The sequence below is a fragment of the Abramis brama genome (genome assembly GCF_963993115.1).
Source record: "Abramis brama genome assembly, chromosome: 19".
Lineage (NCBI taxonomy): Eukaryota > Metazoa > Chordata > Actinopteri > Cypriniformes > Leuciscidae > Abramis > Abramis brama.
The window spans coordinates 8,974,719-8,990,551 of record NC_139981.1 but is presented as its reverse complement, the minus strand read 5'-3'; the positions used below and the strand labels follow the sequence as shown (position 1 = coordinate 8,990,551).

General features: G+C 38.1%; 1 protein-coding gene across 9 annotated transcripts in view; it reads left to right on the top strand.

Moving 5' to 3' along the window:
• The window catches only part of slc4a11 (solute carrier family 4 member 11), a 70,999-nt gene that overhangs the window by 13,325 nt on the left and 41,841 nt on the right, over positions 1–15,833 (top strand). For 3 of the 9 annotated variants that reach the window (XM_084093787.1, XM_084093792.1, XM_084093788.1), the window contains exons 2-3: positions 13,878–13,928; positions 15,543–15,665. In XM_084093787.1, coding sequence (XP_083949913.1) covers positions 13,878–13,928; positions 15,543–15,665 — 174 coding nt within the window. Of the gene's footprint in view, positions 1–8,815; positions 8,888–9,457; positions 9,541–13,877; positions 13,929–15,542; positions 15,666–15,833 lie in introns of those variants that run through there. The other 6 variants (XM_084093789.1, XM_084093793.1, XM_084093790.1 and 3 more) reach the window with 5 other exon arrangements.

The following is a 15,833-nucleotide window of genomic DNA, read 5'->3' as shown; positions in this document are numbered from 1 at the left end:
CGCTGTTAATCTTAGTCGAGTAAACAGGAAAAAAGAAATATGATATCATGACTTTCAGATACCCGCACAGAAATTTCACACGCGACGCACGTAAATATAAATGAGGGAGAGGGAGACATGGGAAAAGAGACTAATGCAAAACCCAGATCAAAATCAAGTACCTAGGGCAGCGCTAGGAACAAAACCCATATGCCTGATCAGGCGGTACAAGAGTGCGCGTGGAAACGAGCGGGTACATGTAGTTGGTATTCTTCTGGGAGAGTAGGTCTTATTTGTATGCAATGTTGCTGTTCAATTAATCTCATTGTGAGAAGTCAGTCTAATACCGCATGCAACACACAAGCGCTGTCATACCGCACAAGTGCACCTTCATCGCTCTTTCTGTCCTTTCCCTTTGCTCAAAGCCTCCGTGTAAACACAGTAGGTAATAGAAGTGGGAAGACACTAAATCTTGTGCTCGTCTTCCCCCCAGTACACACACACACACACACACACACACACACACACACACACACATACATAATGAGACTGTGATTTGCATCCTTCGCCTGAGGGCTGAACTTCAAATCAGTTGATGTCTCAATTTTCTCTCCTTGTGTGATTACGTGTGTGTCTCTATGTGTGTGTGACACAAAGCATCAAGTGCGCATTTGATCAGGCTGTTGTAATTGACACTTACTTTGTGCCCGTCTCAGCTTGTGGATAATCGTTGTGGCACTCACAATACCATATTTTCCACCGATTTTCAGTGTCATTGGAGCAGGTCATGGGCCATCGCCACACTGTGACCATCTGAGAACTTTCTAATATATGCGATTCATAATTTGATGCAGGTGAACATTCACTGCAACAGGAATGAAGTTGCTTGATTGGATAAGTGGATGAACGGATGGATGAGAAAATAAAATTAATAATGAGGATAATGTAATAAACAATGTCCTCTGTCTTTTTACGACTGTCTTTCTCTCTAACGAGCATCGTGATTGCTCACCCACCTCTCATTACACACACATGAAAGCTGGACATTTTGTACCCAGATTCCTTTATTTACGATTTCCCCCATGCTTGCGTATTGAACGTCCCATTTGCACTTGCAGATGGTGGGTTATGAATAGATGTCATTTTCTGGAGGGCCAATCAACTTTGCGTGGCTGTGCATCTTCTAATTTATCTGTGCGTGTGCTTATACAGTTATTCGCCGGGTCCCAGAGAGGTTGGTAATGCGGTTAGGCAATCTCTGACTTTTCTATTCCCCATTTGTCTTCCACCCACTGTACATTACAGTCTGCAAAGGAAATTAGAATCACACATTCCTCTGTTTATCTCCTCTGTTTATGGTACACTGTAAATCAGCCATATGGGCATCCTCTCTCATACAAAGAGCGGTGTCTGTGAGTGCAAAGGGAGCAGCCGTCGCAGGCGTTCACATGATGGCGAGATTGATCTTCCTGACCCTCTTCTGATCTACAGACACGGTCGTAATGTGGATATTTTTGGAGGCCTAAATATGCACGCAACGTTGAACTTTGCCAAGTGCTGTGTATTGTTTGCAAGAGCCTAATTAATTGGGCATCTCTTCCGCTAAAAGTCTGATCGTAGATAGACATGCCTCTGCTTCTCCGTAATGGATTAAATATAGCTCACAGGAAAAGTTTCAAATGGGCTGTCCTCACTTTCTGTTAGCAAATGTCAGGAACCCCCTCTCGCATCCACGCACACACAAACACCCACGCTCAGGCAAACAGACGCGCCCCCCCGCCCACCCTTGGAGTAAACCTTAGATTGCTTCAAGATGTCGGAGGATGCCAGTGTTGATGAATTCCGACCTTTGATTGCGAAGCTGCCCGCGTGCCAAGGGAGAAACCTCACACACATGCCACTTTTGTGATACGCCACAACATGCATATGGCAGACAAACACACAGATGCGCAGCCACCTTTCTGATGCACTAGAACACACACGGTCAGTCGTCGTGTCAGGCTGTATGACAAACCGTCTTTGGCATAAACTAGATACCATCATGGCCTTCAAATGTCAAACAGTCTTTCTGTTTTAGTTCAGAATTCACATTCCTCATAAGGACACTTATGATACAGCTGTATCCTTTTTCTGTTCTCTCTCACTCTGTTTTGTCTCCGGTTTGGTCTTCTTCTCTAGTGGCGGCGGTACTGTAGATTGTAAGGGGGAATGGTGGCCTGGCTTTAATAGAGGAAGAAGGGAATGTGCAAGCAATTAGCAGGAATCCCCCAGCAGAGCACTCACGATACCAGAGCAGCCGAGATATAAAGGAAAGAAAAATCTGGATTCCCTTGATGTACAGGACAATAGTGTCCATGCAAACACATTTAAGCTGCATGTTCCCTTGGTGCTGTGTGATTAAAGACGGCTGTCATGTTGAAGCATGTTAGCGCTGCGGTGACTGGATCTTGACGTCTACCTTTCTCTTTCAATCGTCATCTCCGTTTCTCTTTCCTGTGCTCAAGACGATTTTTTACCAGAATAAATGGGCTAAAGAGAGAGATCTAATGCCATCATCGTAATGTTAACTAGATGCTGGTTTTCCTGTTACTGTTTGGTGTGGTTTGCTTTTGCACACACGCCGCTCTGCGTATTTTCTCCTGCGGCTTATAGAGAGTGAGATGAAGAGAAGCAGATAGGGAGACGCTGGCTCACATACGACTATATAACACCATTTGATGTGTAGAGTATGCATAGATCACTACCAGGGTCACCCGATGATTGCTCCTATCACACTGAGAGAATGAGGTGAGACGGACGCATCAGCCAAGCTGTGCGCTGCAGAAACATCTACCGTCTGAAATTCATCTAAAATAACAGACTCAAATGGCTGCAGCTTCCGAATTTCCCTGCAAATTGCCATGAAAGGTTATTTCAAACGAACATGTGAATAACATTATAACTGCGTTACACCTTACTCTGTGTCAGGGATTTAATAAATCTATTATCAGAAGGGTATTTTCTCTATGACAATCAGATGATCCTCAGATGGCATTCCAACAGACCGCCCACAGTCTGTTCACTGATGCATTTTGCACTCACTAAAAGGAAGAACCGGCTGAAATTGCCAAGTACTGATCTGATTGGCCGGTACAACGCATATTCTGGGGTATAATGTGGAAAAAAGAGTGCTTTCAAGGTACCAGGTTGAGGAAGGATTTGTTTTCCAGGTTGCCATTTTTTAATATTTGAATAAGGATATTCTGTATATTTAGCACTTAAATGGACAAAATGTGTACACACATTCTTGAAAATTGCTGTTCACAGTTGCTGCATCCTCTTTTGAATTATTTCAGTTTTTTGCCGATTTATGGACCCTTTTCACATTCCAGGCTTCTCAGAAGTCGAAGTTGTCATAGTCAGGTAAACTTCTAGTGGTGAACGGAAACTATACTAAATATAATTTCTGCTTTCCCAGTTGCCCCAATAGCAAAAGAAAAAATCCACAATAGCATTTATATGACTTTAAAGAGGAAAAAAAAATCTTGAGAGATTGATTACGTTGTTCAGAAGAGAGAGAGATGTCAAATTTGCTGTCTCCTGAGCTGTTTTATTAGAGACAGTCATGCAGCAGAATTAGCAGAATTGAGTGAATTGAGTTTAATAAATTGAGTTATTAAAGGTAATAAAGCACAATTATGTTGTTATAAATGTACATTACATTTGTTTTTTCATTAAAATAATGAAAAAAAGCTACATTGCTAGATTCACGATTGTTAATAACTGTGGAAATGTCTCATCACAGTCTGTGAAAAAAGTCCATTGAATTGATTCAGGAGAAAGAATAATATAAAACACAAATATTTCTGATAAATGTGCCCCTAAAAGTCATGTAAGAACAAAACATAATTGTTCGATTTCACGGTGGTCAGACTTTTTCCCAAGTAAGTAGGCAGTTCTTGACCAGAATAAACTCCGAACTGAGCCAGACTTTAAAGTCAAATGCATCTCCCAGCAGAGGAGAATTAATGTGTGTCGCGTCACACTTGCTAATTCAGCTTGGCCTTTCTAAAATCTTTTTATATGCTGAAGACAGCATGCTTATTTGCATGCAGAAACAGTAATTTTCCTAATTTAATAATTATAACATTGAGTTATAACAATACTCCCACAACAGCATGCTTATCAATATTTCTTTGCCTCTTTCCACGGTTTATTTGTGGCGAGAATGCATCGTCAACTGTTTGGCTTTTTCTCTCAAGGAATTTTCTGTCGAGCAGCCTCACAGACACAACTCTGTGTCTCTCCTTCTCCTCGCCTCATCACACTCTTTTCTTATTCTCAAAAGAACCAGCATGTGTGTATGTATGTGTGTCATTATTGGTCTTCAGAAGGAATTCCCTCTCTAAGCAGTCAGAGACTCGAGTGCCAAAAAGCCTGCAGGCATATTAAGTCTTTCCTGCTCGCTCTCTCATAGGGCTGTAAGTGACATTAAAAAGTGGCAGAGAGCACCTTTAATCTTTCTCATGTGTCTCTCTTTCTTTCTGCCTGTGTAGTAGAGGTGTATCTATGATGAAGGACCATCAATACACCCTGTTAGACAAGCAAAATACCATCACAACCTGCAAGAGACGGCTTTCTTTCTATCACACCTTATCCACCACATATAACCACAGTCATATCTGTGGCAAAGCATGGCCCTACTTGTACAGGTATAGCCGGATTAAAAGAGCTCAAAAACCTAAGGTCTGTGAAATAACAGCGACTAAATTCCCAAACAGCGTCTCTAAACCCAAAGCACATGTTTTCTGTATTTGTACATTCTCTTGTGACACAGCTGTAAATGGCTTATGTAAAAGGTGCATTCACATGTTTGATGTGCTTTTATATATTACAGGCCATGTGCCCTGTTTTCTACCTTCAATTTTTTAATGCACATTGTCCATTTGTCAGGGCAGGGATTAATGTTTTTGGTCTGCCTGAGTGTGGTGCCATATGGCTGGATGTAACAGCCTCGCAAACTCAATTTACTAGATTTATTTTTTGACATTACGCAAACCTGCCGAGATGCGCCGTGAGATTTCCTTGACAAATTAATTCTTCTCTTGATGAAAAGTTAAAGGGATATCTCTCCCAAATATAATTCTGTAATCATTTATTCACCTTCTTGTCGTTCCAAACCCCTTGGTTTTCTTGCTTCTGTGGAATATGAAAGATGTTTTGATGAATATCCTTCTCATACATTGAAAATATAGTGTGGGTATAGGGGCTGTTGAGCTCAGAAAATAAAAGATTCACAAGATTTTCAATTTAGTAGTCCATATGACTTATTACAATATACATTCCTAGTCAACAATATCTTTATAAAATACAATAGCTTTGAGATCAACAGACAGATACATGATACATGATTTAAAAATGCTTGCATGTTTGGTTTGATTTTGCACTTTCTCATCAGTTAAAATGATATTTACTGTTATTTGTGACTAAAATTAGTTTTAGTTTTAGACATGCCAAAATATTGACTACATTTAAAGGATATTTCCATCAAGAAAACAAAAATTACTACAAAAAAAATAATTAACAGACCCACTTTATTTTAAGTGTCTTCAACTACTATGTATGTACTGTATTAACATATAAATTAATAATTTGATACAATGCATTTATTGTCTAAATACATGTTTTTACATTGTAATTATAATAAATAAATAAAAACCCTGCAGTTATTACATTTATAATTAGACGCGATGCGATAAGATTCTAGCGACAAGCAATTTGCCTGTGCTCACCAGAAGCGACGCGACTACGAGATGCGTCAAAATCAGTCAAAACCCACAGCCAATCAGAACAGTGTGTGGGCGGGCAAGTGCACAGCACCAGAGAATCTTGACGGCACTCGCAAGAAAATGGATAAGTACACAATCAAATTCACAAATATTACACCATTTAAACATTATTAAAAATACATAGGCTGAGTTACTAAAACAATTTTTGTAAAAAAATACACTTGTTTGTTCACAGTTTGAACCTTCTTGTTTCTATTTGTTTGATTTCAAGATCTGAAGTGAATTATCCATTGTTGCTTTTACAGCTACAAAGCTGGGAGCACTAAATGATATTCAGAGTCACATTACACGTTTTTAACATTAAATAAAGCACATAAACAGTACCTGCGATGATCATTGCCACACTTAGTGTTTGTTGTTCCAGCCGCGACGTCGCAGAAAAATAGAAACCGTTTCTAAAATATAATCGTTGCGTGTCGCCGTCGCGGCTGGTTAGGACAAAAACTCTGATTAACATGGAAAAGATACCTTTTATCGTGTGTTGCGGCGTCGCGGGGCATGTAGTTAGGACACGGTGTTAAACTTAACCATACCACTAACCACTTGCCCTGTACCTAACCTTAACCATATCCCACCTCAAAAGCAGCAAAAGCGTTTTGCAATACAAGATGAACACAAGTATATTGGATTACACTTTATTTTAAGGTGTCCTTTTTAGATTATAATTACACAAATAAGTAATATTAATTAAAGTCCCCCTGTAGTCAATCATCGTATTCCTTAAAACTCATCTTTGATCAAAAAAATGTCTTCATGCCTTAAAATAGCTTGAATGTACTACACCCTTGCCCACACCCCAAGTTCGGATCATTTTACTGACTCTCTTGTTCGATCTCGTTCATCAAAATGAACAAATCTTTTTTCGAGTCATTTCGTTCATTAAAATGGCTTTAAATGTTATTCTTTTAACAGGCAAATTCCCAGAACACATCCATTTACGCAATCTTGATCATATTCTAAATTAAGAAATCATTTTAATGCAGTCGAAGATTATTTACAGGGAACATAAATAATTACTTTACCTTATGAGTCTTTCGTTCATTTGTCACGTGACAGAAACAATGAACGGATCGTTCTTGAATGACCCATCACTACAACTTAATGAGGTAAACGCTGCACAATGATATCTCTCTTTACAACGTCGGACACATAACGGTAATTAATATGATTAGCCTTTTGCTTGATTATGTTATCAAACAGCTAATAGTGTGTTGCTAATGTTACAACCATGTTCCCGTTCGCCATCTCAGAGTCAGACCTACCTCAGTATCCTCAGTAAATGCTTTGAACAACTCAGAACGTGAGTGGAGAAAGGTATATAGTTTATCGTAATATACATCATGCTCCCGTTATATTGCTAAATCTACCCGATTTTTCATATCAACAGAAAATCTTCTCTTGAGACACCCGATTCAGAGCGATCATAGTTAATAATATGCTAAAGCCCGCCGGCAAGTATGTGATTGGTTGCAAGATAGTTTGTGACGTCAGAAATGCCAGCAATTTCAAACCGCGTTTTTTAAAACCGTCTTTAGGTCACTGCAGTTTTAAAGAGAAAATACTCCGCAATGGTGTTGACTTATGAATTTGCACATGGTTTGTCTTAAAGCATATTAAAAACACCACATAGACATATGCCAACATTAAAAACTTGATTTTCACCACGGGAGGACTTTAACAACATTTACTTACTACAGAGTTGGTGTTAGGGTTTAGTTTAGGGTTAGTTGCTTAACCCTTAACGTTAATAGTAAGTACATGTAACGTGTAACAAGGACACTGTAAAAAGTGTTACTGTACATTTTTTGACATCAGTATAGAGTAGTAAAAGACACCAAATATAAAGTGACCCAATTAAAAATTACAGTTAACACTGTGCACAATGATCCAAAGATGGCTTGTCAAGATGAGTCCTGACACGTTTGTTCTGCATGATGAGATGTGAGAACAGAGGACTTTTGGTGCCTGACAGCCTCTGTCCCTATTTATTTTTAATTCCATGGAAGAAAGTAAGTCATACTGGTTTGAAATGACATGAGGGTGCGTCATTTTTATTTTTGATGAACTAACCCTTTAAGAAAGTTTACAAACATTTGCAAAATGCATACTTGAATTGTGAATGTTGATTTAGTTTTGCATGAACTGCTGTTATCAGTCCTGAAGATCTGGATGCATCACGGCTGCATAACCTCCGATGCACTTATTATGAGGTTCAATTACAAAAAGGAATATCACATTAAGGTTGCTGTCTTGAAGGAAGCAGTGAGATCGAGCAGCTGTCTTGTGTGACCTAGCACCTCTGTGATGAGCTCTTTTAACTGTGTGAGTTTGTGTGTGGAGGACAACTCTACTATACACTCCTGCTTTCACACCAGACAAACTACACAGCCACCTCATCCGCACACAACACACTCACTCTTGCACTGTTGTTTCATCTTCATGTACTTTTATCTACAAATTTGCATTATTCGCCAGAGAGAGTTGTTCTATCTTGACTGTATTTTTCTAGCGTGTCTGGTCTAGTCTGGAAAAAAAATAAAAAATATATATATATATACAAAAATGAAAGCAACGAGAGAAGGAAAAGGAGACAGAGATACTGATGCATATTTGATGTTTTCATGCTCTTTATCTTGAGTATGAAACCGAATAGATGCACAGGCTGTTTGTGGTTTTGTTGCACACTAACCACATACAAGAGTATTTCTTAACAACCAGACCACCAGGCTTTAAAGAGACACCCCTCTCACTGCTCGCTGGCGCAGAGAGCCTGAAATTGCCTGTGTGTGTGTAAAGGGAAAGGACTCGCTGGTTTCTAAGCCTCAGTCTGTGACTCACACATCAGCTTATCTCTGTAGTTGAGCTGAATCTAGTCATGGTATTAAATGCACATGCAAACAATGATGATCCGTGTGCTTGAGAGTAAAACTACACTGACATTCAAATATTCAAACACACGCACACACACAAATAAAGACCTGTTCTGCCAGCTCTTGCTTCCTGTTTGCCAATACAACACTTCCTGTGTCAGTAATGATGATCAGATATTAGGAGTTTGTTCGCTTCTCAGTCTGCACCAGGTATTTTCTGTTTTTTGAATTTGAGTTATCAATTGTCCATGTTTGCTTGCATTAATGTGATTAGCAGGATTTTTATTTTATCAAGATTCATTCCAAAAAAACCTTTTGTTTGGTCTCATTGTCCCTCCTTATCTCTCATTCTTTTTACACTATATATATTACTGTAATAATGGTTATATTGGAATTTCTGCTTAGTGATAGATACCCCTGAGAAACTCTGTATATCCCTGTATACATTGGATTGATTTTAATGACTTTAATATACTTGAAGTGTGCGCCTAGCTCTATTAAAATACGGTATTCTATCGGAAGTATCGGATTGGGACTCGGTATCAGCAGATATTCAATATTCAATTACTCTTATTGGATCGGGGGCACAAAAAACTTGATTGGGACATCCCTAGTCTGCTCTGGCTCGAGCCAGTGTAGCGGGCCTACAGTAAACCCTAAAGAGGAAGTGTGATGCTTAAAGTCATGCCCGTCCCTGGCCCCGAGTGATTTAAGGCTGAAAGTGCTGCAGCTACACTTCCTCTATCAGTCCTGTTCACTTCCTTTGCATATCAACAGGCGATCTGTGAGCGGCATCCGGTGAAAATAAGCATGCAGTAACGTGGCATTAGAGAAATATCTTCAGATCAGACGTTGAGCCAGAGGTTGGTAAAGGTTGGTCACATAGTACCCATAGCTGGAGGCAGCAGAGACGAAGTACCCAGTGAAAGGTCAGAGTGGGGGTAAATAGCACAGTGACTACGTCCCCTCCGGAGGGCCTGTAGGCATGGCTGGGCTGAAGGTGTTTTGTCTCTAGGGACGGTTTTGATAGGAACATGCACAGAATACCAATCGGCTGCTGTGTCGTCACTGACTTTGAATGGCAGGGGAGGGAGAGAGTTGTTTTTCCGTCTGCCTCACCAGCTTACACTCTGCTTCCTAAATTAATTTACGACGGGGGGACATTTAAAGAATTTTTGCTGGCTCAAGTCATTTATGCAAATGCTAGTGCATGTTGTTGATTAGACCTGGGTGGGCTGCAAAGATCATGTAATGAATCATTGTATGAGGTGGAATGCAAGGGTGACCTTATATGGTGACCTTGTGGCTTTTACTGTAATCATAGATATCAGTCAGAGTAGATGCTAAGTCTTATTTGATGTAAACTGCTATGAGACTCTGAATGATAGGTTTGTCCCTGGGTTTTGATTGTTCAGCTGATGAAAATTCTAAAATATGTCTTTAAACATGTTTTCAGTAGAAATCTCCTGAAAACTCCAGGTTGTAAAAATTTGATATGATATTTGTTTTTTTAGGATAAACTCTACAATTGGAGAGACACAAATCACTTTCACACTTGTTCAAAACTGTTAAATCGCAAATTTAATTGTTAAACTATATTTACAACGCTTTTTAAACATCTTTTATTTGTATTGCTACAAATGAAAATTCATACATCAGCATCGAAAAAGCAGTTATGATGGAATTAGTCTAAAATGACCTTTAAATTGATTACCAGCATTACCGGCGGATCCTGTTCACGCATGTAAAATTCTGTTAAATTAATTTTGGGTCATAACCACTAGAGGGTCATAACACCCCCTATAGAATCACATAATCAGAAAAGGCCATATTGTACTCTATTACACTCTGCTGTCTGTGTTATTTGGATGACAAAAAAGTTAAGGATGATCTGCTTAAGGATGATCTGCTTCTGCAATCTAACAGCTCTTGTCAATGTCGAAATGACTGAGATACCCAATCAAATCAAAGAACGTGGACTTCAAGCGTGGTGCTTCCATTTTAACAGTCAATAATCTAATCTAATCATGCAAAGTATTCAACTTTTTTTGTCCATTTTAAATTGAAAATAGCCTACATACTATTACTACTACCTAATTACTATTTGTTACTGAATGTGATGAGACAAGAACAGGGACGGATTAACTCACGGGACTAACGGGCACGTGCCCAGGGCACTAGAGCAGAGCCCAAACCGCTCAACGAGAAATCGGAGCGCCGCGCTGCACCACTAAACCCATACACAATGACAAATTGGAGCGCTGCGCTGCACCATTATTATTATTATTATTTGCAAATAGTTCAAATGCATGACTTGCAATAAATTCTAGTAATTTTACTATTTTCTCTATTGCTTTAAATCCCTTTAAACTCCTTTAATTCTTTGATTACTTTAGCTTAAATAAAATAGACATTTTTTCCCATTACAACAACACTACACCCCAAACCCATTTGTCAATTTTAATGCAAGTAATGTTGAAGTGTATCATTAACATGTATTTCACTCATTTACTGCTTTGTATGTGTGTGTGTGTGTGTGTGTGTGTGGGCTGTAACAATATTAATGAGATCACCCTGCATTGAGACAGTATGTCATATCGATCAGACTGCACTTCTATTGCTCACAGCCTTGTTTTTGTTGGCGTCAAATTACTGTCAGAAAAACCCTCTATAAATCATTGTATAAAAGGATTGAGGTTAGTGACATGAGTAGGGTTGGGTATCGTTTGAATTTTAATTATTACGATTCTGGTTCTGCTTATCCATACAGATTCTTATCGATTCGTAATTTTGATTCCAATAAGGTAAAGAAAAAAAACTTGGATATTGTTCACATTTATTCTAAGTCTTATTGCAAAACATTTACTCGTAGCTGAATACCATGAACAGAAATCAACAGGCTAAAGAACACTTACACAAGGAACTATTGCCTATGGTTTAAAAATACCATAGCAAAAACAACTAGCCTAATATACATTTCAACCATTACTAAAGACAAGTAAACAATAAGTAATTAAAAAATAACAAATAGACAAATTAGCAATTCTGTCAAGAACTCTTTTTAATTTTTTCTTTAATTAATTACATTTTCTCTTTCTTTTTCTCTTTGTCTTTTGTTTTTGATTAACATTATTATAGAGATGGCAGCAGGAATATTAGGCTGCTGCCTTTTTAAGAGGATCCAGCATTCTGTTACACATGCATTTTTCTGTGTCAACTGTTTATGTTAATTTAAGACATAACCGACTGTGTTTAGGAGGATATTTTGACATTTTTGTGTATATTTGTCCGTTCAAGTGCAAAAAGACGCGAAAGATAACTCAGTATCGCACACTGTACAGTATGAGAGAGGCGGCTTTCTTTGTGCATGTTTTGGATGTGTGTGCTGCACAGAAAACAGCGCGTGGGTCTTTTTGTGCTTGATTGGTTTTAAGTCATATTAAAATGCACACAAAGGAATCGATAAGAGGAGTCAATTTTAATGAGCATCAGAATGTTAGCTTAGATATGTCTTTGTTATATATACATCTTCAGTCTTTAGGAAATGTTTTGAAATTGTGAAATTGATTTTAAATAAGTGCACATTTAAGGTACAGAACGAGAGTCATAAGGTATAGAGGCCTCTTATGTTGGACTGGCCAGCTGATAGGAGTTTCATATTCAGCTTTATATTCAGACAGCCTGTTTCCTGCACTGACACATTCTGCCTTTTTACATCCTGCTGAATATATCAGCACAGCAGCTCGTGTTTTTGTGCTGTCACTAAAGAGAAATATAAGACAAACTCTCTGTCAGTATGTCTGATGTAGTCTATTCTCTGTACGACAGGACGAGATATGTGCCAGATGTTTTGGTGTGTGTTTTTTTTTCATGCTCCAAAATGTGAGTGCTGAGGTACTGTATATGCCAGCCCTACATGCTCTCTCTTTAGAGAGGGTGTTTGGCTGGAAAGAGGTATCTGACAATTAAGGGAGTCAGAAAGTGGGGAAAGAGAAACCTCAGTCACGGCTGACTTCACCTCATAAATATCCCCTTAAATTGCAGCAAATGAATGTAGGCCACAGGTGTGCTGGATCCATGTGCATGTGTTTATGCCTAAGTGTGAGCATGTTGCTGTGAATACGTGAGTTTTTGTGTATATGTGTATCACTATAATTATGTTTTGCAGATATGTGCCTGTTTAGTGACCATCTTAAGGGCACAACTAGTGTGTCATATGCTGATTCTTGAGACATAAGACAAAACATGGGACAAATTTGATCATAGATTATCACTTGAATGACATGAATACAAATCATTGTCCTCTGACCGTAACTCAAATGTTGATGTACAGTACATCAAATATTAAATTCAATAACAACAGAGGTATACATTTGCATGTTTTAATGAAACATGACTACTAGACAACTACAGAGAAGTTTATTTTTATTTTTTTATATATATATTCCTCTTTTAAAAGTTTTTGTCAACACTGACCAATATGAAACCTTTTTTAAATATCTTGCAAAATCTAAGTCTTCATCCTGAAATGTCAAAATTTAACCTTCTATGAGTTCAAAAAGTCACACAGGCAAGTTTTATAGTGAGTTAAAAAATTTTTTTATATAAATGTAGGTAATTATGCTTATATTTTTACAGGTCACTCACAGCCAAGATATGTTAACTCAAAATTGTAAAGAAATGAATCATTTTTAAATGTTTAAGCTGATCTTGGTAATAGCAACAACAACAACAACAAACTATTGTGGTGTGGTGACAATTTAATAGATGGATCTGATCAGTTTGAAACCATCCTGTTGTCTAAATGAATTTATTTTTTAAACTGAATGTTAGATTGATCAATATTTATAATAACTATTTTACACATTATTTTGTAACTGTCAGTGTTGACATTTATAATGAGTGAATGGTGAGGAAAAAACACATTTTGCGGGAAAATAGAAACAGAGACTGCACCTGAACATGTTAAACATATTATATAATCCATAATAATTCCTGGAAAGATAACCTTTTATTTTTGTAGATTGTTTTGTCTTAGTACTGAAGAATCGGTGGCAGATAAAACCTGTTTTATCTTCTTTGTTCTCATATACTGTAAGAAACATTTTCTCACATTGTGTTATTTTAACACACACTCAGGTTTTTATTTATTTATTATTTATTAGTATTTTGTTAATCTTGGTTTTAATTTCTCTTTCAGAGGCTCCCTCCTCAGGGATGGCTAAGAATGGGTACTTTTATCAAGAGATGGGTGAGTAGATGTTTGTAGGAGTTTGTTCGTGTGTGTTTGTTTGTTCAGCACATGGCCGGGAGGAGAGGTGTGAAGGTAGAGTTGGGAGTAAAACACAGGCAGAAGGAAACTCCTTCCTACAATTCTTAAAGCATGCCTTCATTTCTGACTTGCAGGAATATTCAAATTGTAACATTTCTGAATTTCTCATCAGCGTCAAAGAGAGACAAGTTTTCTACATCCTGTTCTGCTGCATTAAAGCAAAATCCCTCGTCTTGTGGCTGGATAATGTTGTCTGTAAAATAAAATGCATAAAATTTGTTAGTGCAAGTAAAGCTTGTGGCATGTTCAGATATCTCAAGTATTTTCTCATTATACCATTTCTGAAATCACTATTTATGTCATCTCTCTTAGTTCAATTCAAGGGGCTCTTGTTTATACGTATGTAATTATAACAAAGTATGGGGGGTATTTTCAATGAATTAGTTAATTTGTTCATGAATAGGCTCTCAGCGAATCAAACACTTATGAATATGATCAACCACGGTGCTTTGAGCTTGAAAGAGCAAGCGAGAAAAGGGAAAAAAGGGGAGCGCTGTCGTCGGGGAGAGGAATATCCTCTCGCCCGCTCACCGTAGGTCCAAGGCGGTAGAGTCAATGAGCACACATGGATTAACAGCCCCCTCTCCTCTTCAGCTTTACATAGAGAATAATAGAGGGAAGGATTAGTGAATAAATGAATAGATGAAGAGAAAGATATGGAACCGATAGCCACTCACATGCCACATTCAGCCAGAGAACCGAGAACAATAACGAGCTGCCATGTGTGGATAAATCACAGCTTCAGCCACACTCTGGCTACACTGTCACATCTGTGGGGTATTAAACCCAAAGAACACTGTATATACCAGATAAAAAGAGAGAAATTAATGGATTATTGATGGTTTTTGCATTGTAACTGTCTTATTGGTGCTGAAATATCAATTCAGATATAAACGAATGAATTAAATGTACAGTACAGCATATTAAATATGAATAATATATTACAATATAGAATACAGTATGCTGTGCTACACTGTTATCCTGTAAAATTTACAGAAGAAAAAAAAAAACGGTTGCTTAAACATACAGTGACAATATTCAAGTATGTATGTTTAACAACTTATACCCGTATATTTCATTAAGGTATATAATGTTACTATAACAAGCTACTTAAAGCTATTCTGCTTTTTACCTTAAATTGTACCAATAACTACCATAATAATAATAGGATGTAAAATAGAATTCCACATGATGAATCAGTTTATCATTTTATCAAAAATGAGAAAAAACTAAATTATTTGTATAAAATATAATGATATGTGATTTTGGGGGATGTCTTTTTACTGTTTTTCATAGTAAATTATAGAGTAATTCAGGTTTTACTTTCAAAATGCATACATTTGACAGTATTTTACAATTGCATATGTGATGTCAATCTGTATATAGAGGCTGGTTTGTGCGTGTAAAAACATGTGTTAAAAAATACATATAGATTGAGGTTGTGTGTGTGTGTGTGAGAGAGTATAAAAATATAATATGTGTTTAAAAGTGTATATAGATTGAGGCTGTTGTGTGTGTGTGTCTCCCTCTTAGAGCAGAGGGAGAGAGAAGAACATGAGGAGGGGAGCGAGGAGCGAGAGGAGGGCCAGGACTCTCCCATCCCATCAGGAGATGACATTCATCTCTACGGCAACCAGACACACCAAGGAGGAACAGGTCAGTGAATTTGTGTGTTTGTGAGCGAGTTCAGGGTGGGATGGCAGTTAGACCCAGAGCTGTTGATTAGCTCTGGAGATGCTCAGGTTAGCAGGTCAGCTGTCGCCACGGCAACAGTCTCAGGTGTGCTGTGATTATGTCGAGCCCCCCCCCCCCACCACCAAACCC